The sequence below is a fragment of the Leopardus geoffroyi genome, chromosome D2 (genome assembly GCF_018350155.1).
Source record: "Leopardus geoffroyi isolate Oge1 chromosome D2, O.geoffroyi_Oge1_pat1.0, whole genome shotgun sequence".
In the NCBI taxonomy this organism is placed as follows: Eukaryota; Metazoa; Chordata; class Mammalia; order Carnivora; family Felidae; genus Leopardus; species Leopardus geoffroyi.
The window spans coordinates 57188957-57213700 of NC_059334.1; the positions used below are offsets into that span (position 1 = coordinate 57188957).

At 45.3% G+C, this 24744-nt stretch overlaps 2 protein-coding genes across 12 annotated transcripts in view; one reads left to right on the plus strand and one right to left on the minus strand.

Moving 5' to 3' along the window:
• Positions 1–703: 703 nt before the first annotated feature.
• Positions 704–12344, minus strand: MORN4 (MORN repeat containing 4). 11 transcript variants are annotated; one of them, XM_045438449.1, is made up of 7 exons: positions 12230–12344; positions 11229–11320; positions 4974–5145; positions 4644–4741; positions 3046–3160; positions 2324–2433; positions 704–2075 (listed from the first exon to the last, which is right to left on the minus strand). In XM_045438449.1, the coding sequence occupies exons 4-7, from the start codon at positions 4708–4710 to the stop codon at positions 1927–1929; spliced, it is 441 nt and encodes a 146-aa protein (XP_045294405.1). In that variant the 5' UTR covers positions 4711–4741; positions 4974–5145; positions 11229–11320; positions 12230–12344; the 3' UTR covers positions 704–1926. The 11 variants fall into 11 exon arrangements, with proteins under 11 accessions (XP_045294405.1, XP_045294406.1, XP_045294407.1 ...); XM_045438450.1 differs by lacking the exon at positions 4974–5145 and adding an exon at positions 8187–8525; XM_045438451.1 differs by lacking the exon at positions 4974–5145 and adding an exon at positions 8159–8525.
• A 4637-nt stretch (positions 12345–16981) lies between these two features.
• PI4K2A (phosphatidylinositol 4-kinase type 2 alpha) overlaps positions 16982–24744 on the plus strand; it is a 33711-nt gene continuing 25948 nt past the window's right edge. Inside the window, exon 1 of the mRNA XM_045438457.1 lies at positions 16982–17496. Within this exon, the coding sequence (XP_045294413.1) occupies positions 17062–17496 (435 nt within the window). The 5' untranslated portion in view covers positions 16982–17061. The remainder of the gene's footprint in view (positions 17497–24744) is intronic.

Sequence of the window (24744 nt, forward strand, 5' to 3'; positions counted from 1 at the left end):
GGCTCTTCTCACAGGCAAAGTCTGGCAGATCTGGGCTCAGCGGAGAATCTAGCTTAAGGAATGGGGCAAAAAATTAGGGCTCGGGAGGCTGGCTAGTACACTGGTGAAAGCACTCAACCTCTGGGCTTAAATTAAGCAGGCCTGCATTTAAGTTCTTAGACCTGCCACTTATGGTCTGGGGACCTTGGACAGCTACTTCGCTGCCCAATCTGATCTGTAATTTGGGGATAGTAACAGCCCCTTTCTCTCCGGGCTATGTAAGATCGTGTGTGTAAAAGGGGTTAGCATGGCAGGTGAATGTTGCACATTAGCTCACTGGGGAAGGATTACTCTACTTGTTGCAGAAAAAGGGAAACCCCAGCAGGAGTTGACCTGCCCGAGGTAACCCAGCAGGTATGACAATAACTGGTCTCAGGACGTGGGTACTCTTGACGCTCCGGGCAAGAGATACAGTAGAAAGTGATTTGGAATCAGAAAGACTGAGAGACAAATCCCACTCAGTTCTGCCACTTCCTAGTTTGGGCAACCTGAGTCTGTCTGATTAAAAAAAAAATGCCCCTACCCTGCAGAGGTCTTGAGAATTAGGTACTATGTAGTAAAGCGTGCAATATCGGTACTAAGCCCCCATCTGTGATTAACTTTTAGAAACAGCAAATGGGTTGATTCATGAGGATGCAGAGCAAGAGTAAAGTGATGAAGTATAGGCAGTTCTGGTGATTTGTTTATTCCTCATAAACACTTGTTTCTACAGTACAACTCAGAGAATACATGGAGGCACACGGCTATAATTTCCACCACAGTCTGCTGTTGAGGAGACATTCAGTGTGAGGATAAGGGGCTGGGAGTGGGCTGGGCGTGTCTGGGTCACAGGATAATTGGGGGGCCTCCATGATGAACTACATAGGGATCCTATCGGTCAAGATCTGACCTCCCAGGCCTGATGGCCAAGCTCATGGTGGAAGAGTAAACAGTGGACCAAATTCTCTTTGGTTCACTGCAGTCCTAGAATGGGTCCAATTCTACCCAAACCCCAAGGGGTTGAGGTGGGTCTGACCTCCTAGTCCACTGGGAAGGGGCTGTGTCAGCCCAAGCCATCCCTAAGGATTCAATTACTCCGTGATAGGGCCTGAAATGGGCCAGGGATATCTGCCCTTCACCCTGGAGTAACTAAAAAGTACAAGTCCTAAGGTGACTCTTTACATCAGTGTCTTGACTATCCCCAAAAGGGATCCTGTCCCGTCTAAGAAAGGAGAGGCACAAATAGGGCACAGATTAGCTGCTGGAACTCAGGTAAGGAAGACAGCTTATAAAGTCAAGGGACAGGGAAACAGCACTCTTACCAAACCCTTCACAGGGGGAATAAGCAGACACAAATAGCAGTCTAGTAAGACAAAGGGGGAGGCCTGGAGCCATGAAGTCGACCAGCAGCAAATGGGGAGGCGGTGGGGGGGGGGGGGACACGCAGAAAAGCTCTGGCAGTGGCTTTCACAGGACTGCTAAACTGCCTAAGCCACCCCTGCCTCTCTCCCTGTTTCTCCGGGGGAGGGGGGGGGCCACAAAGCATTAGCCCTAATTTGGGGCTGGGATCAACTGCCCCAAATACAGGCGGAACGAAGAGGCTCTGCCCCGCTTGGCAGGAAATCAAGGAGAGGCAGGTCTGCACTGGGCAACCCAAGGTGTTAGGGACACAGAATACCAACAAGTGAGAGAAGGAAAGAGAACTGGTGACCCTGCTGTGGGCAGCGGGGCCCGAGTCCTCAGAATTCTGTGATGGAATCCCTGCCTGGCGGGTGTGGGGGCGTCCCAAGGCTTCTGCTCTCTGCGGGCATCCTCATATCCTCTCACAGCAGGTACATCTGTTCACCTTGAGTGAGTAACGGGGCCTTTGCTTTACCCAGTACTTGTCAGCTGGCGCACGACGCCCCGTCAGGCAGTGAGATTTCTGGCGGACTTGGAGGCGCTCTGGGCCCGCTGCACGACTGCGGAACACTTCTCACGCCGCAGCAGCTTGTTGTTCTCAAACAGGCCTTCGTTGCGAGGTATTCCATGAGAACCATCGGGGAAAGTCAGCAGGCCTTGGAGGGGGACAGAGAAAATTCGGGATGGACGAGGGCATTAGTGACTCAGGGAGCGGCCTGATGCCAAGCCGTGAGGAGGACTCACAGGTCTGCTCTGGAGCGCAATCCACGCGCTCGATGAATAGGAGTGAGGGCCCGGTCACTCTGGATCGCTGGACACCCATAAAAGCACTACAGCTGACAAGGTGTCCCTCCGCCCGTATGATGCTCCCCCCAGTCACCCGTCCTGGTGGGCTGTGACTTACCAAAACCATCCACTCTGCCATTTTTAAATTCCCCTTCAAATGTCATGTTGTCATGTCGAATGAAGACTCCAACGCCGTTAAACTTGCCCTGGGCGAACTCCCCCTCGTACCTGCAGAAACACGACACGTTAGCCTTTAGAGGGGTAGTGGGCAGTCCAGGTTAACTGCATGAAGCAGCTACCAATAAGTGTTGTTTATTTATTTTGAGAGAGAGAGAGAGAGAGAGAGAGAGAGAGAGAGAGAGAGAATGAGCAAGGGTGGGACAGAGAGAGGGAGAAAGATAATTTTCAAGCAGGCTCCATGCTGTCAGTGTGGAGCCCGAGGCAGGACCCAATCTCATGAACCATGAGATCATGACCTGAGCCAAAACCAAGAGTCAGACACTCAACCAGCTGAGCCACCCAGGCGCCCAGTAAGTGTTCTTTATTAATGCCAAGGAGCAAGCTCCACCCTGCCCCCACTCGCCCCACTCCCAACCGGCAGAGACGGGCCAGAGAGCAAGTGTGATGTGAGGCTCTAATTTCAAGGCGATAACAGAAGAGAATGGCAGTGGGGTGGAAGGTCGCTCAGCGACACGCCATTTCAAATTTTAGATCTATTTATAAAGTAACTAATAAAAGAACTGCTTCCTCTTTGCCTGTTTTCAGAGGACCTGGGACATCTCAGGTCTGACCAGCTATTTATCACTATCAAAGCTGAGAAAGGAATGACCCAGTACTCGCCTTGAGCCATCTGAGAAGGTCAGTACCCCGAAGCCATTGAAGAGCCCATTCTCAAAATGACCCAGGTAGGTGCCACCATCTGCAAACATCAGTTGACCAAAACCATGTCTGCGGCCTGAGCAAAGAGAAAGACAGTCATCAGGTTGGGATGGGGCAGCTTCAGGAACCCCCTCGCTGCCTAACATCTCTTGCCTTTTGTCACCCCACCCACAAAGGAAAGAAGAGAAGCAGTGACGCTGGCAGGGCAGAGAGCTACTACCCAGAGTCAGGCAGGAAAATCTGGCTCCCTGGACCTTCCCATCTTGTCACAAATATCAGATTGGCAGCAGATCTCTGTAGGTATGAATGATAAGAGGGCCTCTACTCTGTGTCACACACTCTTCTGAGCTCTTTGTGCTTATCATCTTATTTAATCCTCACGGCGTTAGGAGGTGGGCACAGTACTATTATTGTTCCCATTTCACAGATGCAGAAACCAAGGCTAGGGAGAAGCCAAATCGCTTACTCGAGATCACAGGGCAGTTAAGTAGCAGAGCAAGAGAGCAAATGCGGCAGGCATCCTGGCTGGAGAGCCCTCAACACCTACTTATGCTGCCCTCTGAGGAAAACAAGTGCCCCTCTGCACCTCGAAGCCAGGGGGCCAACCTACCAGCCAGACTGGCGACGCTGGTTTGGGCTTGGTCAGGTCAGCAGGGCTGTGCTTACCCACTGACCTGACCAGAAAACAGCAAGATGCTGGAGGAGCAATCCTGTCCTCTAACAGAGTACGAAGGAACCCTTCCGGGGGACAGAGGGTGGCCGCTCTAAATGGCTGGAGCCGAGGGGACAGCAGGTGCTGGGGAGGCAGGGGAGAGGCACGGGGGTGTACTGAGACAGGGTCACACCCAGTTGCACAGTTTCTCCTCTCAAGGCTCAAGGATTCATCAGCTGCAGGGATCTAGCGTGAAAAGACGTGGGTGCGTGTCTGGAAACAGCCTGAATGTCTCTTCACTGACTGTGGGAAGTGAAGGCTCCTCTCCTCGGGGTGGTTCCTGGCTTGATGGGACTGGACCCACGAGGCTTTTAAGTGGCCAGACTGTGTTTCTCAGGCTCTGAAGAATTTCACCATTCCTATGAATAGTTACTTCCGAATGTAATGAGCTGTCACGGGAAATTCAAGGCAATGGATGTCATTTGCTCTCAAGCGTCTGTCCTAATTTCTAGATCTTCCTTAACTTTTTAAGATGCATTAGAACCAAGTCATTACAATCAATTCTGCACTTTCTAATTTATGGGCACTTAAAATAATTCATTGTACTCTGCCTGGTACATAAGCATTTATAAAAACAATTCCCACATAGTAACATTAAAGGGTAAAAGGATACTAAAACACTTTATATTCAGAACTGGAAAGATTTAACTCGTTGCTGGAGACTGGGCAAACAACAGCATTTTCTAATTCCTTTACTTAAGCCTAAAATCAAATAAAGGAAAGGCGCTATTCAGATTAAATCCTGGACTTAGACATGAAGACTCATCCAGCTGGCTTCTATAGCTTTATGTGTTTGTCCTTTAGTCATACGAAGTATTCATCACTTGACCCCTAGGGGCCCTCTCACCTTCCTTCCACTCGCCGCGATATTCCTCCCCACTAGAGTAGGTGAAGGAACCTTTTGTGAGGGTCATGATGCCAGCTTATGGAAGAAAAGTATGAAAACTGCAGGGAACAAGCAGAGGAGAATCGGAGTCACAGGATGGCTGGAGGAAAGGCCAGCAAAGCAATTTTACAGATATATTCTATATACTTACCAGCGTGGTAAGTATATAGATATTACCGTAGATACATTTAACAAATATACCCACCTCTCCAAACCCCACCCGCAACCATCCCCTCTGTTCAAGCAGTCTTATCCTCCTACTGATCTTAAAAGTTATCAGCCAGGGGGCACCTGGGTGGCTCAGTCAGTTAAGTCTCCGACTTCGGCTCAGGTCATGATCTCGCAGTTCATGAGTTCGAGCTTCACGTCGGGCTCTGTGCTGACAGCTCAGAGCCTGGAGCCTGCTTCGGATTCTGTGTCTCCCTCTCCCTCTCTGACCCTCCCGTGCTCTCTCTGTCAGGAACTGAATAAACATAAAAAAAAAAAAATTTTTTTTTTAAAAAGTTATCAGCCAGTTCCAATTTTCTATGACCTGGGATAGAAACTGAGGATTAATCTACAAATATTGGCTTGATACCTACTATGTGTTTAGTTGATATATAAAATATAGTCTCTTCCCTCAATGAGTTTGCAATCTAGTTGCTAAGGCTAATAACTGAACCACTGAACAAGACGAGAGATCATGTAATTAAGCATCAGACTGGATGGCAGAGATGAACAAAGACAAGATGGCATGGACCACAAACAAGCAGTGAAGAGGGCAAAGGGCAGCTGCAGATAGAGAAAAGCTGGGCAATGAACGCACAAGGAGCAATGATGCCTGTATGTTTGGTGGAAAAATATTAATGTGGGTTTTACTGCAGTTGAAGGTTTATTTAAGGAGTAACAGGAAACAAGTTTGTCTTAGGTACTCAGCCGAAATCTGAAATCTGAAAAAACCTTTCAGATTTCATCCAAATGCCCTCATTTTATAGATGGAGAGACAGAAGCCCAGAGAAGTTATAAGCCAGTCTGTGCCCGAGCTGGAACGAGTGCCCTGGCTTCCCTGACTGCTGCTGGTTCTTTCTCTCTTGTATTGCATGCTCTGCTTTCAGGGTCAGGTTACCTTAAGGAGACCTTTGAAAGCTAGGCAGAAGAGTCTACAGCTAATAAGACGGGGGAAAGGGGAAGGTTCTGGGGGTTTGTGAACAGGGATGTCAATATGAAAGCGGCGCTCATGGAAAATGAATGTGGCAGCGGGAAGCAGGATGCTTTGGAGCAGTAAAAGCCTACAGCCAGAAAAGCTTGCAAGGCGGGAGATGTGCTAATTCAGTAGACTGTGAACATGAGCACAAATTACTCCCCCTCTGCTCATGCCCTTGTGATGTGACATGGCAGCACCTCCATTAACAGGCAGTTTGTTCCTCCACGCACTGGGTCTGGGTGGGTTCTATGACTTGCTCTGGCTAATGGAACGCGGACAAACGTGATACAGCAGAGGTCTGCAAAGCGCCTATACACTGGGCTTGCCTTCTCACTGCACTTGGAACTGTTCTGCCCCCATGTGGACAAGCCCGGGCTAGCCGGCCGGTGACAAGGGGTCACGTGGAGCTGTTGTACCAATTGACCACAGATGCAGGGTGAGCTCGGGCATGACCAGCGGAGCTGCTCTCGAGCCCAGCTCCAAATTAATGACCCACAGAATCACGGACTAAATACATGGTTGTTATTTTAAGCCATGGTGTGTTATTACCCAGAAAAAGCTAACTGATACACCCAGGTACAAGATCATAAGACCTGAACTAAGGGGATAACAGCATAATGGGAGCAGAAGGAAGGAATAAGTAGGACAGAGAGGCTGGCTAGGTATGGCTTCACAGGTGTAGTAAAAGAATGCCTGTATTCGATTCAAAGATATCCAATAAGAAGGGGGTTAAGGCAAACCATAAGAGACTCTTAAATACAGAGAACAAACCGAGGGTTGCTGGAGGGGTGCTAGGTGGGGGATGGGCTAAATGGGTGATGGGCATTAAAGAGAGCACTTGTTGGGATGAGCACTGGGTGTTATATGTAAGTGATGAATCACTAAATTCTACTCCTGAAATCATTATTACACTCTGTGTTAACTAACTTGGATTTAAACAAAATTTAAAAATTAAAAAAAAAAGAAGGGGGTTAAGATAACCCCAAATATCATGAAATGCATAGACAAACAGAATCATCTGACATATTTTTTAAAAATGCAATCCCTAGTCCTTTTATAATTTCCTAGGTCTTTTTACTCACCTCATCTTTTCCAGATCTAAGCAATAAAACATTTTTGCAAGTGACTGTGACAATGCAGAGTCCTAGGCCCACAACCAGATCTACTGAATCAGATTTTGTAAGTTAGAGCCTGGGAATCTGCAGTTTCAACAAGCACATCGTTAGACTGTTAAACATTTGAAAGCATGGGAACTACTACTCCAATAAACAGCTATACTATGTGCGAAAGTTCCCTGACCTAGAAATCATCATTGAAAGGTCCCCTGTTATTAACAGTGAGCTAGAGTCTGACCCTCAAGCATCTGATTGAGTTACGACAGGACAAGTGCACCCCTTCTTCACAACATGGGGGCCAGACCTGGAGGACCAAACAGGGGTGAGATTTTAAATCCCTGCAGGCCTGGCGCCAATGGCTAGCTTCTTTCAAGTCCCAGAAAAGCTCAAATCACACACAACATTAAGGGTTGTATTGCTGTCTCCATTATGGAACATCAAGATGGGGTCGCCAAAAGTAGGTTCCACAGTACAAGAGGGATCTGGCATGTTTGATACTAAAATGCTTTAAATGTTCAACTTGGAGGGGCACCTGAGTAGCTCAGTTGGTTAAGCGTCTGACTTTGGCTCAGGTCATGATCTCGCGGTTTGTGACTTTGAGCCTTGCATTGGGCTCTGTGCTGACAGCTCAGAGTCTGGAGCCTGCTCTGGATTCTGTGTCTCCCTCTCTGTCTCTGCCCCTCCCCTGTTCATGCTCTCTCTCTCTCTCTCTCTCTCAAAAAATAAATAAACATTAAAGAAATTTTTTTGAAGATAAAAAATAAAAAAGCAAACCAAAAACCAGACACCTAAACTCACACATTCACATCGACTGTAATGGAAATTTCTTTAAAGTCTCATTATAAAATGCTACCAACGTGATTCAAATAACATTTTGGAAAAAAAAAAAATCAGCCAATGTTGACTAATGAGGTGAAAATTCTAAGGTGAGGAAAAGTAAACTACAATTGCCACTCGTGTATTCTTTATCACCACCCTACGGGATATTTTGATTTTGGCCTCTGTCATGATGCTTTTTGATACAGATGCCGCAAGCCCAGAAATGGTGTGATGTGCAAACAGCTGGGCCTGAACAGAGTGGGGCTCAGTGACATCTTCTGGGCCCTGGCCCTGTCTCAAAGCTCGCGTTTCTTCCCAGCTATGAGGACAGATGAGTTTTGAGAATCCCTTGCTCTCACCCAAACCTGGAGCCGCATTTGTTTCTACCTCCTTAATGAGGCCAGCTTCGGAAGCTCTTCCAGTGATGTCTGGGAGCCCCTTCCACAGCGTCCCCAGGGATTTTCTCGCTGTTGTGGCGACTTGGGAGCTCCATGTCCAGGGTCTCTCACACACCAGAAGATATCCTGAGACAGGGGCCATTTTCTTCGTGTGTTAAAGCCCCTCAAAACCTCTGGGGCTATCTTCTCTGAGAGATGACGCTGGTTCCTGGGGTGCCATCTCTGTCCCATCAACGTTCCACAAGGTCAGCATCCAATTTCAGGTCCACAAGCCTCTTGTTGTCAGCCCGGCATCAGTGTGCCTGGGGTAGAGGCCAGCATGACTGTGCTGCAAATACAACATTAATGAGAGGAAGAGAAGCAGTTTCCCACTGAAACTGCCAGAGGAAAACTTTCCAGTCCAGATAGGCTTTGATAACTACAGGCCGTCTTCAGCTCTTCCCAGAACTAGTGAGGTCAGCACGCTGAAAACACAGCTTATGGCACAAAGCTGAAATATTTCATTCCTTCAAAACCAGTCAGAATCTTAAGGGCCATATCTTATAATAAATCTTATAACTAAACCACCGTTCCAAAACATAAAACACAAAATCATTATTCAGGCAGTAAGATGGTAAGATAAAGGCATTTCCTTTTGATGTTTGGCAGCTGTTAACTTGTCTTCACTCAGAGGTCTGGAAGGAGTTCTTGTGGTGTCATGTGAGGAGTCAGTTTGACTGCCCAATGGCTCATGGGGAGAGAGAATCCCAAGCCAGCTCTGTGCTGACAGCACAGAGCCCAGTGCGGAGCTCAAACCCATGAACTGGGAGATCATGACCTGAGCCAAAGTCAGATGCCTAACTGACTGAGCCATCCAGATGCCCCTATTTTTTTTTTTTTTTTTTTTTAATTTTAAGTAGGCTCCATGCCCAACGTGGGGCTTGAACTCAAGACCCTGAGATTAAGAGTTGCATGCTCTACCAACCGAGCCAGCCAGGCACCCCTGTTTGCTTTTTCTCAAGGCTACATGAAATTTCCACATAGTGGCATCCCACTCCTTTCAGATGGACCAGTAGAAGGTCCCTGAAAGAAAGTGAACAGTGTTTCTCCAGTTTGAAGACTATCTTTGGACAAAGTATTAGCCGGCCACTCAAACTGTAAACTTTGCCACTCTTTTGGTATGCTGTTAGCTCTTAGGGAATATATCCTAAATTTTCCAGTGAAACTTGAGAGATCATCCTCTACCCAATGGGGCAGGTTGTATTTTCCAAAGACGTTTGCAATCATATCTCCTGTATTACACGTTCTACAATTTGACCTTGCCACTGTTCCATGATAAAGATGGAGTGTAACTCTTCTTCTCTGAATCTGGGCAGGCTTATGAATGCTTCAACTGACAGAACACGATGGAAGCAATGGTGTGTTCTAAGGTCAGATCAGAAAAGGTGATGCATCGGGCACCGGGGTGGCTCAATGGGTTAAGCGTCTGACTCTTGTTTGTAGCTCACGTCAAGATCTCACGGTTTGTGGGATCAAGCCCTGAGTCGGGCTCTGCACAGACAGTTTGGAGCCTGCTTGGGATTCTCTCTCTCCCTCTCTCTTTGCCTCTCCCCCAATTTGTGCACGCTCACTCTCTCTCTCAAAATAAATAAAACTTAAAAAAAGAAAAAGAAAGAAAGAAAGAAAGAAAGAAAGAAAGAAAGAAAGAAAGAAAGAAAGAAAGAAAGAAAGAAAGAAAAGGTGATACATCTACCCTCTTGCTCAATGGGACACTTATGCTTAGAGACCTGAGCCACCACATGAGAAGTCTGACTACCTGGAGGCTAATGTGCTGTGAGGAAGCTAAGCCACAAAGAGCCACGTGTTGGTGCTCTAGTTGGCTGCTCCCAACTTTGAATCAGCCCAGCCCAGGCGCCAGCTGTGAGCAAAGGAGCATTCAGATGATTCTAGCTCCCGGCCATTAAGTCAGCGTCCCATCTAAGGTATCATGGAGCAGAAGGAGGTCATCCCCATGATGCCCTGTACAAATTCCTGACTCACAGAACCTGTGAGCATCATATGGTTGTTTTAAGCAGCTAGATTTGGGGTAATATATTATATGGCTATATAGTAAGTGGAACATCATCTCTCCACGTAACCCTGCCACCATCATCTCTCATTTGTTTTTCAAAAATACATTTCCATTCCTTTTTTTTACCTAGGGAGACAGAGCAAACTCTTCAACAGTTGGTCAAAATGACGCCCATCCCCAAGAACATAATCAGCAGCGCTAATTAAGGAAACACATGTAGACTCTATGGCCTCAGGCCATGGTTGAACACATTTGACTAGAAACTTCTACCTAGTCCAAATAATTGATACTGTCACCACCTGGGACAGTGTCGGGATCTTCATTTATAACTTCTGTAACTAGCCATGCTAAGTAATAGTCACTTCGCATATCCAATGACCCAAAAAGAAATCATGGTCATTGAGACAAATCTAGTTCAATATAGTATAGCCAGTGCTAATGAAGACTGAAAACCCAACACTTTAATAAGCATGTAAACCAGTATTTGTGTCAGTTACCATAAAAGTCTTTTTAAAGAGAACAGGTGGCCTAGGAGTTTAGGCTTCAGCTATGCATATGGAATCTAGTCACAAAAGCAAGAAGATTCATGCCTCTAAACAGATACCCACCCTTTCTGCTCTTTTGGTAGATGGGTTGCAAAGGATCAATCCAAACATTTATCTAAAAGAAAATAACTATTTTGTCCCTGAAATGAATACACGATTGGTCTGCACAACAGACTACCTCCCTGCTATCTTTATTTTCTCTTGACCCTGACATTTCCAAATAGAACTTGGAGACAGGAATGTAACTTTTATTTGTATTCCATTTGTCTTTTTTCAGATTTTAGAAATCAAACTTGTTAAAAAAATACTTATGCATTCACAATAACTTGTGTCCAAATTCAGAGGATTAAAAACTAACTAACTAACTAACATAAAAAGGAACAGATTTTCAGTTTAAGAATACTGTTTTGAGGCAGCCAGCTTTTCCCACATATACCTTTACATGGTTCCTCCAAAGCCTCCCCAGATATGAACGTCTTGTCAAAGTTCTCTTAATTATAAAGGAAGCAGTCTTAGGCTTTCAGAATCCTAAAGAGAAGAGGAAGAGCTTGATGAACAAAACTTAGGCTTGTAAGAAACCTAGAACAAAAAGTCAAACATTCTTTTTTAAATGTTTTAAATGAGCTTGAAAAAACTGTTTTTTTTTTCTTATAAGTCTGCAAGTCTTTTTACTATAAATCTCCCTTGAACTCGAAAAGTAAAAAAAAAAAAAAATTAATAAAAATGTGTTGCTACTAGATGAAGGTCTTATTTAGGAAGACCGGTGTGGCGATTAGATCGAAGAAAGTGGGAAGAAAATCCTGACACTAGAACTGAGGGTAGTAAAAAACGAAACAAAACAAAACCTGGGGGTGATGGGGACGGCCACGATACTATTCTGTTTTATGGAAAAGAAAATGCCTGGACCGGGTTTTAATAAAGCCGAGTTACGCCCGCGGATATCTAAGCAGTTTGGAGGTGCCACCCAGCAGGGGTGCCACCATGAATTGAGGCATCTCATTCCCCAAGCCTCGTTGTGTGGGACGTCTCTCCACCAGAGTGTGAGAGGCGGACCCAGGGCAAACAAAGCCCTAGACCCAACTAACAACACTTCCTAGTCGATTTCCCACCCCGTTCTTGCATCCCAGCACCGATCCTTTCCTCTACCCAAGCTCTGCTCTCCCGCCTGGGTCAGGTCTCTGCTCACACTGGTCTGCCACCCACTCCGGACGCAGCCCCCACCCACCCGCTAAGCCGGGTACCGTGGGCTCTCTCGGACCTCGGCCCCAGCGGTAGAGACTGGAGGTCTGGGTTTGACACCCTAAGGACCCCACCCTCTGGTCAGCGCGTCCTGGGTGGAGTCACGATCCCCAGCCGGTTATCTTGGGATGGTCTCCTCAGTCCCTTCCTCACCGACCACATTCTCCTGGCCCCTTCCCTCCTGCGCTGCCAGCCAACCTGAGCTCCGCCTTCCGGGATGACAGTCACGCCCCGACCCGGGGATCCAGCTGCCGGGACCGCCGCTCCGCCGGGATCGCCCCTGCCACCTGCCTCTCCACCACCTCCACCAGCGCCTGCCCCACTTGACGCCGCCATCCCCGGCGGCCGCACTGGGCGCAATTCCCGCTGCCCATTGGCTGTTACCTAGGCAACCGGGAGCAACGCCACTCTCCATTGGTCCGGCCCGAACTGTGCGCCATCTTTGTGCGGGGCGGAGTGTCTCTGGATCTCTGGACAAACATCCGAGAGAGGGGTGGGGCTGAACCCATGATCCCACCTTGGCCACCCTGGTGAAGACCTCAGGTCTTACCTACCCAGAGACAGCCTAGCCGAAATGTCACACACACAACAAAACAAAACAAAACCTGAGTCAGAAGCAACAGTGACCACCATCTCAAGGGGCTCGATCCTGTGCGGACCTTCAGAGTTGTAAATGGCCCCTCCCTGGTTTAAGGGCAGAACCCAAATCTGGCTTTTGAGGTTCAGTTTTGTAAATGGTAACATGCTAGACTAGGCAACTGCAGTTGAATGAGCGTCAACCCTGTGCCAGCATTGTGATATCGGGACACTTCTGCATTCATTCGTTGTTAGGATTTGTGTTGTCATTACTCAGATCCTTTGTATTTAAAATATAGTGTTGGGGTGTCTGGGTGGCTCAGTCCTTAAGCTCAGACTCTTGATTTCGGCTTCAGGTCAGGATCTCAGACGATGAGATGGAGTCCTGCCTGTGACTCTGCGCTGAGAGCACGGATCCTGCTTGGAATTCTCCCCCCACCCCCGGCTTTCTCTCTGTGCCCCCACCCTCAAAAAATAAATAAACATTAAAAAATAAATAAATATAGTGTCAATATTGGAGCAAATCCTCCAAATACCGTGCACACCAATCCGTTTATCCGTATACAGTATTTATTTACTGAACAAAGTGAATGCAGCTAGAAAAGACACAGATCGTTGCCCTCCTGGAACTTACTGCCTCCATGTGAAGAAGAAAAGATTCATGTACATGTAAAATTCAAGATTATATTTAATTATTAAAAGAAGGCAAACGCATGAAGAGAATAAGCAAACTGCTTCTCTGAATTGGGGTTTTCCTCATCTGTGGAATAGAAAATGAAAATGATAATAATAATGATAAAGACTCCCCAGGACTTGTATGACAGTACAGTGTATAAGTGCTCAATAAACACCATTTTTACATTATTTTAAAAGACTTGGGGGGCGCCTGGGGGGCGCAGTCGGTTGAGCGTCCGACTTCAGCCAGGTCACGATCTCGCGGTCCGTGAGTTCGAGCCCCGCGTCGGGCTCTGGGCTGATGGCTCAGAGCCTGGAGCCTGTTTCTGATTCTGTGTCTCCCTCTCTCTCTGCCCCTCCCCCGTTCATGCTCTGTCTCTCTCTGTCCCAAAAATAAATAAACGTTGAAAAAAAAAAAAAAAAAAAAAAAAAGACTTGGATTCTGTGTTCAAATCCCATGCCTGCCACCAAATGTGTGGGGCTTCAAACAAGTTATTAAGCTCTCCAGCCTGTAAAATGAGATTGGACTAGCAGACCTATAAGATTCAACCAGCTCTAACATTCAATGGTTAAACATGCTAAACTGTGTGGTACCGAATATAGATATAATTAGTTGTTGAGAGAATGGAGTGTCAAGAATATAGATCTTATTACATTGAAGAATATATATATCAGAATTTGATGAAATAAGGATGGATTGTGGTTAAACTATGGAGAAAAATTAGGGGGAAGATATGTTTTGCAAAATGTAGTGTTTTGAATGGGAAAATTCATAGATACACAAAGTAGAATAGAGGTTACCAGGGACTAGAGGAGGAGGGAGTTACTGTTCAATGGATATGGAGTTTTTGTTGGGATGATGAAAAAGTTTTGGGTATAGGCAGTGGTGATGGTTACACAACGTTGTGAATGTATTTAATGTTAACGAATTGTACACTTGTGAAATGGTTAAAATGATAAATATTATGCATATTTTACTGCAATGAAAATGTTTTCTTTTCAAGAGACCTCATGATCAGGGGAGAGGACCAAAGGGAGAGAGAGAGAGACAGAGAGAGAGAGAGAGAGGGAGAGAGAATCCTAAGCAGGTTCGAAGCTCATCTCAGAGCTTGATTTGGGGCTTGATTCCATGACCCTGGGATCATGGCCTGAGCAGAAATCAAGAATCCGATGCTCAACTGACTGAGCCACCCAGACGTCCCAAAAATGTAGTTTCTTTTTTCCCCCCCAAAAATGTAGTTTCTTGATCAGAGCAGTGACACAAGGAAACCAGTGTTGTTATTGTTTTTAATCTTTTAGCTCAGTCTCCTCATTTTTCCTGTTTGTTTATTTTTGAGAGAGAGAGAATGGGGGAGGGGCAGAAAGAGAGGGAGACAGAGGATCCGAAGTGTGTGCTCTGTGCTGACAGCAGAGAGCCCTATGCAAGGCTTGAACTCATAAACCATGAGACCCTGACCTGGGCTGAAGTTGGATGCTTAACCAACTGAGCCACCCGGGAGCCCAAAGGAAACCAGTGTTTTAAGAAAATTAATCTGGTAGTGATACTCAGAGATAATCAGAGAGGTTGGAAGCAGAGAAACAAATTCATAAGCTATTTTAATAATATAGCTAAGACATCTTGAGAGTCTCAAAAGTAATGTGGCATCCATGAAAATGGACAGAAAGGGGGTTCATATGAGACACATCCCATAGAGATATTTAATAAGAAGCAATATAGTGTTAAAAGCATTGAGTTGGTGTGCCTGGATTTGGATCCAGCTCTGCCACAGACCAGCTGCATACATTACTCAGTTTCGAACATCATAGGAGCTGTAATGCCAGTTACATGTAGTCCATTTACATCCATGGAATATACAAAAAATAATGCCTGGCACGTGTGTAGCATTTGGTGAGTGCTAGCTCTTCATAGGTAATAGGGAATGTATTGATCCCCCCTCCTTTTTTTTCAGTAAAAGGAAAATCAAGTTCTAAGGGGTAGATTCAGAAATAAATTCTGAGAGTTTTCCATAGAGAAGACCCAGAATTCAAAGGAGAACTCTAAATCTTGCAGCTTTCCTTGACAATTTGAAGTTAGGGGCTAAATGAGATCAATACCAAGAGATCATCTCTGTGACTATGATCCCTCGGACACAAGGGCAAGTACTACTGAATTATTTGATATCTGTATAGGGAAGGGGAATATATGTCTTGTAACTGAAAGGGGAAACTGTATGGACCTTTGCCTAAAATGGGTTACATGCCAAAAAAACATTAAGACATTGTCATACATGTAATTAAATAATAAGTTGTTTCGGGGTGGCTGGGTGGCTTACTTGGTTGAGCATTTGACTCTTGGTTTTGGCTCAGGTCACAATCTCAAGGTTCGTGGGTTCAAGCCCCACATCAGGGGCTGAGCTGGCAGTGTGGAGCCTGCTTGGGATTCTCTCATTCCTCTCTGCCCCTTCCCCGCCTCAAAATAAATAAATAAACTTAATAAAACAAAAAACAAAAACAAAATAAACAATAAGTTGTTTCGATTCAGTACTTTTACTAGCTGTGGCAATAATTTGATTCAAGAAAGAATGATTATGAAATATTGGTTACTATTTGGCTGGTCATCTCTTGTGAAAACCCATAGTCTAGTCTGCTGGTTATTTTAAGCACAAAACAAAAACAGCATCAACAATAAAAAAGCTACCATTTGTTGAGTGTACTAACCACTATGCTAAGTGTTTTACATACCTTCTCTTAATTTTTATTTAATTGAGGAAGGGATAATTCCCATTTTACAGATGAGAAAACACACTCTTAAGTGTTCAGATGGGGTTCAAACTCAAATGACTCTCATTCTCTCTTTTTTCTCTTTTCCTCCAGTAATATAATTACATTATTCTTTCATAGCACACACCCCCTTTAAGGCCTTTGCTGAAGGCCTACCCCCAAATCGTTGAACTTCTATTATGGAGTTTTCAGTTTTCATTGTTGGCTCCTTTTCTGCTGCCTCAGAGGGCTGTGTGTCTTCAGCTTGATCTTCCTTCTCTTTTCCACTACTAAAAATATACTGAGTCCCTATTGTGTCTAGACACTGAGGTTTTACAGCGGTGAATAAAACAGTCATGGACTTTTACCTCATGGAACCTTTTAGTCTAAGACCGTATCTTCCATCAATTAACAAATAAGCATTAAGCATCCAGGCCAGACACTGTGTAAATTGCATTAGGGCTGTGATTTTTAAAAACCTTTTAATTTAGGCAGATTAGGTATTTTTCTTTGCTTCATTTTTGTCTCGCTAGCACTTTGGAACATAGTAGGTACTCAATAAATATTTTATGAATGAGTGCATGATTGAATGAATGCAGATACAAAGACTAGATCTCTCCAGTTTCACAGCTGGTTGGTTCATAGCAGGCACTCAACAAATGACTGATTAGGTAGGCTACTTTATTGAAAGCTCCCAGAGACAGGTCAGCAACAGGAAGCTAGGGGCGGGGCGGGGTTGGTAAGAGCAAGGGGCGTGTCTGACCTGGGTCTGGCTCCTGGAGCATGCGCGGTCTTCATCGACGGTGACGGGCGAAAAATGCGGAGGGCGCGATTACGTAGACAGTGGTTCTGATTGGCTACCGTTCGCGCGCGAGGGGTCGTACCTACGCGTCGCCAAGTAAACAGGCTAGGTAGGGGCGGGGCCGGCAAGGCGCCGCGACCTGGTTGGTCAGGCGGGGGTTGGGGGTGTCTCCGATTGGTCCCTGCCCGGGGCTCAGCTGTGTGGAGCGCACCGGGACCCGGAGCCGGCGGCCTGAGGGATGGACGAAACGAGCCCACTGGTGTCCCCCGAGCGGGCCCAACCCCCGGACTACACCTTCCCGTCCGGCTCGGGCGCTCACTTTCCGCAGGTGCCGGGGGGCGCGGTCCGAGTGGCGGCGGCGGCCGGCCCGGCCCCCTCTCCGCCGGGCTCGCCAGGCCACGACCGGGAGCGGCAGCCACTGCTGGATCGGGCTCGGGGCGCGGCGGCCCAGGGCCAGACCCAAACCGTGGCGGCGCAGGCCCAAGCCCTGGCCGCTCAGGCGGCGGCGGCGGCGCACGCCGCGCAGGCCCACCGCGAGCGGAATGAGTTTCCGGAGGACCCCGAGTTCGAGACGGTGGTGCGGCAGGCGGAGCTGGCCATCGAACGCTGCATCTTCCCCGAGCGCATCTACCAGGGCTCCAGCGGAAGCTACTTCGTCAAGGACCCTCAGGGGGTGAGAGCGGGGTGGGGGCTGCCGCCGCTGCCTTCGGGGAGGGTGGGCCTGTCCGGGGGAATTAGCAGCTTCGCACAGCCACGGGGAAAAGGGGGGTTGAAAGGCTGCAAAAGGGAGAAACTTCACAGTGCAGAGCCCTTGGCAAGATTTTGGAATGCCCCTGAGGACTGGAGATGGAGAAGCTCTGCGGAATGAAGAAATAAATCAGAACCTATTTGGTGGGGGAGTAGTGAGCGGAGAATGAAAAAGAGAAATTGACCAGATACAGGCGAGGGGCCCAGCGGTGTGGTGGGACAATCGGCTTCTCGACAGAGACGCGCGGGGAGATGCTGCTTTCTAGTAGGTTCCTTAGCTTTAAACTACAGAGACTGCTATTCGGCCATTGTCCTACAGATTTGAGCTTTGGTCTATTTCCTCTTTTTGGACTGCACCAGCGTTGTCCATTGTACCACAGATTTGAGATTTGGGCCCATTTCCTTTTTTTTGGACCGAACCAGCGTTGTCGCTGTTTATTGAGAAGGACGGGTGACCCATCAGGGCCTCTGAGGGTTCAGTTCCAGCCTTCTGTGTCGTGGGGATGTCTACCACTGCCCCAGGTCTCTTACTGGCAAACGTCGGTGATGAAGTTGGTGGACTTACCAGTTTCATCTGCCTTGATTATTGCTCACTTCTGGGAAATTGTTCAAATTCTTTTTCATGTCTTCTCAGTAAAGAATGTGGAGTTTTAGAAACACAGGACTACCTCCTACATTTTACTTTCATTTCTCTCCTAGGACTATCAGCAGTTCGCTTTTTAGCTAAGGCAAAGTGTTTGCTGGCCTTTATTTTGTCCACTGCATGTGTATAAATAGGGGGATGGGGATGAGATGGGTTGGGATGGGACATGGGGTGACCAGGGCAGCTGAGCGGTGACCTTTATTCTTTTGATAGCTGCAGAAGAATTTAAGGCATTTATATAAGACCAGAGGGATCAGTGGAATATCAGTGGGTCAAAAAGTATTAACTTTTCCCTGTCAGAATTCTTGGATAGATCAGAATGGTTTCTTGGAAAAATGTATTATTGTTATACTTATTAAAATGATGATTGTCAAATCTCCCACAGATTTTCCCTGCATCTCTCCTGTGTGAACTCTTTACATGGCTGGCGTGCTGTTCTGATAGGAGTGCCGAGTGGCCAGGATGGACTGACTTGTAGCTCTTGGTTAGGTTCATTTAATGATCTGGTCATTCTTCCAAATGTTGTCCCTGAATTATCAAGAACCAGAAAGCAATATACCATTAACTCAGTTACCATAAACTGAGCTGGGGAAAAGGTGGGGAAAACTTTGAGAATAGTAAGTCTTTGCAAGTCCCTCAAGTAAGGGGAGGAGTGAGTTAAACTGAAAGCTCAAAGGAGAACCATTACTTCTAGAAAAAAAGTGGGTCTCCTGAGGTCTAAATGCTAGCAAGATGCTTTCATCTTTTATATAAGTGGTTTTTATTTTTTGTTTATTTTACTTTTTCTTTTCTTTTTTTTTTAGCTTGTTGGCTGATGTAAGGAGGAGCTGAGTATCTTTGACAGGTATAGGAGCAGTAGGAAGGTTTTTATTTTTCTTTCATGACATTGTTACAGTTTTTTTGGAAGTGTGTCAGGTCAGCTGAGAAGTGACCTGGTGCTCTGACAGGTGGGAGTAATAAGATCTTTCACTTCTCCCTGGCAGGTAAAGTATTACCGCCTCTGTGCATGGGCCACGGAGAATAACAGACTGTGGGTATGTTTCTTGGTGATTTGCAGGATCCCAAGGTCTAAAATTTCCTGGCCACTGTCCTTTCGTAGAGAGGAAGTCAAAACACATATGCCCTGGCAAAACCTATTAATATAACCATCTTAGTCCCACTGAGTAAAATATGGTTCAGAGCAGAGGATCACTTCCTCAACGCTGTGGTGGGTCAGGTTAGGGACCACAGACTCACTGTAGTTGTTCGTGTGGTCTTTGGCCCTGTTCCAAATTAGTTTATTTATTTTATTGAACAAATACATAGGTAGCACTTACTATATGCTAGATATTATTTTAAATGCTTTACAAATAATAATTCACTTAGTACTTATAACACCTTTGAAGGTAGGTACTATTATTATTATTCCGACAGATGACACTGAGACACACAGTAGAACTAATTTTCTTCGGGTCCTAACATCTAGTGAGTGGGAGGCAGGATTCAGGCCTACTGAGTCCAGAATTCATGCTCCTAACCTCTATGCTGGGCTGCCTCGAAGTCAGTCATCTGAATTTTTGGTTTCTTTTTGTTTACCATATTGGTTAGGATTAAATTGGGCTATGTGTGACAAAATTTAAAACAACAATGCCTTGAATAAAAGTACGCCTAACTCTCCTAGAAGAAGTCTATAGGCTGCTTAGGGCTGGCATGGCAGTATGAACAATGTGCCTCCTCCATCCAGCTGATGGGCCATCCCTAGAATGTGGCTTCCACTACATAATCCAAGATGGCTACTCAGACTGCAGACAACTGGTCTGTTTTTCAGCCAGTTGGAAGAAGGAAAGGATGAGGGAGAGTATGCCCTCTTCCTTCAAGACGTTTCATAGAAGTTGCACCAGACTCTTTTTACATCCCATTGTCCAGAACTTGACTGCAGTAGTGGCTGGGAAGTATAGTCTTTATTTTGCCCCACTAAAAATCAGGAGTCCTATGTCCAAGGAAGAAGGGGGAACAGAGTTTGGGGAAACCAGCTGTTTCTGCCAGAGCTGCTTTTGGAGCTAGAGAGGCTAGAAGGTTCTTGGAGATAATAACCCTGATTCCCTTTCCCAATTTAGGATGGTTTCTCCCTCAGGGCGAGCAAATGGGGACCTAGAACAGTAAGATGGAAAAGGCTAGATCAGAAGGCCTGATAGAGAACGCTCATATTACCCTCCTCACTTGTATTATTGTGCTTCTGGTCTTAAGCTCAATCACCTATGAAAATATTTTTAAAGCTTTTTTTATTTTGCGAGGCTAGTAATATTAGATGTTCATATTCCAAGAATCATAGAATAGCATGTGATTCACGAGTTTACTAAGAAGATTAAATGCGATATCCCACATGAAAACCCCTGGCGTGGTTCCTGTTGCTTAGCAGGGGTTCAGAGTGTTTTGGTTTTTATTAAGTTGTATGCCCACTGACCCCTGGATTAGGCTTTGTTGGACACATGGCATTGAATAAAGCAAAAGTAGTATAATTTTGAGAAGATTTTATGACCACTGAGAATAGTAATTTATTAGCTAACGCTAATTTGTATCTGCTTCAGAATTTTACAGATACTGATCACATGTGCTAGGACCTAGGCCTTGTATCAGTAATATTCAATCTTTTAAACAAACTTATCGACCAAGAGTTTGTCATAAAATGATACAGGTTTTTCTTTTTTCATTTTTCAAATATAAAATTATGTTATAATATTGAATGTGCTTCTTCCAACTACCTGTGCCCTCCCAAGAAATTCTGATGTCCTTACACGTGGTTGAGAGTAACACTGATAGCCTGATAAAGAATAAAAATCTCAAACAGGATAATTATTGTTTTTTACCTAAATGTTAAGAGGCAGTCAAGTTTGTCTGTCATCTTTAGATGTAGTTCCTGAGATTTTTTTTTTTAATGTTTATTTTTGAGAGAGACAGACAGAGCACGAGTTGGGGAGGGGTAGAGAGGGAGGGAGACACTGAATCCGAAGCAGGCTCCAGGCTCTGAGCTGTCAACACAGAGCCCGACGTGAGGCTAGAACTCGTGAACTGGGAAATCATGACCTGAGCTGAAGTCAGATGCTCAACTGACTGAGCCACCCAGGCGCCCCTGAGATTTTGAAGCATCATTACTGTCTGTTCTAGGGACCTGTCCCAGACCACAAGTTGTAATGGATGAGGAAGGTTGGGTCAATGGCAGTGGACAGGAAAATAAATACAGGCTAAATCTCTTCTATTGCCTTCTATTTGGATCCCATCTTCTTTTAGGGTCTCATACATTTAGAGTAGCCCATCCCTCTCTTTTCTGAGAGTTAGCATGTAAATAAGGCTTCTTTGCCTAAATAGCCAAGTCAGGCAGTGCTATTTCTATCCAACTGCTAATACAGAATGCAGCAGTTCTCAGAGTGGGGCCAAAGGACCTATAGGAATCCTATTAGATGTCCACGGGTCAAAATTATTTTTAATACAATTTTAAGACTATTTGCCATTTTCATTCTCACTTCTGTATAAGTATACAGTGGCGATTTCCAGAGGCTACATGATGTGTGATATTGAAACAGACTGAATATTAAGGAAGATGTTAAGAATACAGTTGCCTTTTATTAAGCCAGACACTAGAGAGATTTGCAAAAATGTAAAATAGTGCCTGCCTTCTCACTAAAAATTGTTTCTGAAAATAGTTATTTTTCATAAAAACATATCACTTAGGTTAACATGTAACAGGTCTATTTTTATTATTAAGTTGAATTAACAGTCATAACATTTCAGTTTTAATTTCTAATACAGCAAATGTAGATTTTACATTACCCCCAAAAGTTTTGGGAGTCTTTACTAATTTTTAAGAGTTTAGAGGGATCTTGAGACCAAAATTGTTTGAGAACCATCAGCTTCGTGTTTAACAAATTAAACAAAAACTCTTAAAAGTTGTGTCTGTATATTTCACCGTGCAACAGTGAGTGATATGCTTAAACTATCTTTTCTTTTTTTTAATGTTTATTTATTTTTGAGACAGAGACAACACGAACAGGGGAGGGGCAGAGAGAGAGGGAGACACAGGATCCAAAGCAGGCTCCAGGCTCTGAGCTGTTAGCACAGAGCTTGATGCAGGGCTGGAACTCACCAACCGTAAGATCATGACCTGAGCCGAAGTCAGATGCTCAACTGACTGAGCCACCCAGGCGCCCCAAAACTATCTTAAATGTTAGCACAGTATAATACCCTCCTTTTTAGGGCTGCTGGACAGATGGGAGAAACCTGTGAGTTCCAGGTCTCTTAGTATTTGTTGTGGGTTCTGACACTAGCCGGTGAGTGGTCTCTTCCTGTGCAGTTCTGTTTTTATCCCTAGCTTCACTGACTGCTATTGCTTAAACTACCTGTACTTCACTCTCTTTATTAAAGAGGGTTAGTAAGGGGATGTTAAGGAAAGCCTTTTTAAAAATAATGGCATCGGGGTGCCTGGGTGACTCAGTCAGTTAAGTATCTGACTTTGGCTCAGGTCATGATCTCAGTTTGTGAGTTCGAGCCCCGCGTCAGGCTCTGTGCTGACAGCTCAGAGCCTGGAGCCTGCTCCGGATTCTGTGTCTCCCTCTCTCTCTCTCTGCCCCTCCCCTGCTAGTACTCTGTCTCTCTCTCTCTCTCTCTCTCAAAAATAAATAAAACATCAAAAAAATATATATTGGCATCAGGGGCTCCTGGGTGGCTGAGTTGGTTGAGCATCCCCGACTCTTGATTTTGGCTCAGGTCATGATCCCAAGGTCGTGGAATCGAGCCCCGCGTCAGGCTCTGTGCTGAGCGTGTATCCTGCTTAAGATTCTCTCTCTCTCCCCACCTCTGCCCCTCCCCTGCTCTCTCTCTCTTTCTCTCTGTCTGTCTTTCTAAAGTAAGATAAGATAAAATTACAATAAAATAAAATGAAATAAAATAAAATAAAATAAAAATAGCATCAAACCAAAGCTTACTACTAAATGTAATAAAGAAATTGAAGTTATAGTAGGGAAGAGAGAAGACAGAAAAATTAGGCAGTAGTCATTTTCTTTCTCAACCAAATAATGGTGGGTATCTTTCTAATTTGAATGGTTCTAGAGTTTGTTTTCTGTGAATAGGAGATATCCTTGAGTATTCAGGAACACAGTTGAAAATGTGAAGTTCACATTAGCTTTGGAAATTAGGGCCAATGCTGTTATGTATCATTTGGCAAGCCTGTAGTGCTCACACAAATGAGGTACTGAGCAAACGTTAACAGAATTGAATTGAACTGAGGCCACACTTAGTCCTGAAAGGCACTTGTCTTCCTTTCTGCCTAATGTCCTTTGGTTCCTCCATCCTTCCCACCCACCATTCCTCCTTTATCCAGTCCACACGTCTTTATTTAATGAAACCTGTGTGATTCCGAGATAATGATGATTACTAATGCTTTTAGAGTTGTTGAAATGCTTTCTGATTCTCTTTATGTTGGAAGGAAATTGAGAAGTTTGAGAGGTCAGTCTGTAAATGATGCTTTGGCTGCAATCTTGGCCTTCGAGTTCTGCTTTTCTTATTTTTTGTTTTTTTTTTTTTTAATTTACATTATTTCCTTTATTTTTTTATTTTTGAGAGAGAGAGAGCGAGAGAGGGGAACAGAGGATCTGAATCAGGCTCTGCGCTGACAGCAGTGAGCCTGACACAGGGCTCAAACTCACGAACCTTGAGATGATGACCTGAAGTCATGACACTCAACTGACTGAGCCACCCAGGCACCCCAGAGTTCTGTTTTATTTAATGGAAGTATTTAAGCCTCAGTCTGGGTAGCTGAAAAATACTAATAGAAAGAATGTCTCAGTCTTCCTTCCACTGGAGACCAGCTTGCTGAACTCCACTTTGTACCTCAGTCAAACTGACTGTTGAGTTGTAGGGCATGCCTCAAGTTGTCCTGTGGTTTTACTGCCCAGTTCCAGAGAGTTACAATGGACTCATGAGTCATTCTGTGAGTGACAGGAGCCCCTTGCTATTGCTGCTGTCTGGTTCTGAGCCCAGGGTTCCAGGGGGTACGGAGACAAGAAGATTGCTGTCCCTTAGGCCTTTTGCTAGCCTTTTTGGATAAGAATGTAATCCTGAAGATTTAGGATATGAATATATGCACTTGACTTTTCTCACTGAATATGTAAGGTTGTTTGTGTTTAAGAATAAATTGATTTCCTTTGGAGGGAGGAGACTTCTGTGTTTTTCTTGCTTCTCAAATTCTTGCAAGGCTTCTTGAAAGAACTAGCCTCCAGATGGACCAATTATTGTTGGAGACACGCACCCAGCCAATTCCTAATATGAGTACATACTTAATGCAGGCAGATGGGTGTATGTTTTTTGCTGTGACCTGCCTGTCAGGAAGTGACACCCACAGGAAAATGTCTTATGACCCAGACTAGCTTGAGTTGGCTGTGGGGTGAGGGGAGACGGAGAGTCATATGATATGAAGATGAATCACTGAGATAGCATATTTACTTTTCTTCCTCTTCTTCATGTTTACCAGGTTGGGGACTGGAGGGAATGAGGTAAATG

Coding starts and splice junctions, on each gene's coding strand:
- MORN4 (XM_045438444.1), bottom strand. CDS start 8,339: ATGGCCCCTGTCTCAGGATATCTTCTGGTGTGTGAGAGACCCTGGACA. Junction 3,161..8,158: donor AAATGCGGCTCCAGGTTTGG/GTGAGAGCAAGG, acceptor CTCTTTGCTCAG/GCCGCAGACATGGTTTTGGT. Junction 2,076..2,323: donor TGGCAGAGTGGATGGTTTTG/GTAAGTCACAGC, acceptor TCCCCCTCCAAG/GCCTGCTGACTTTCCCCGAT.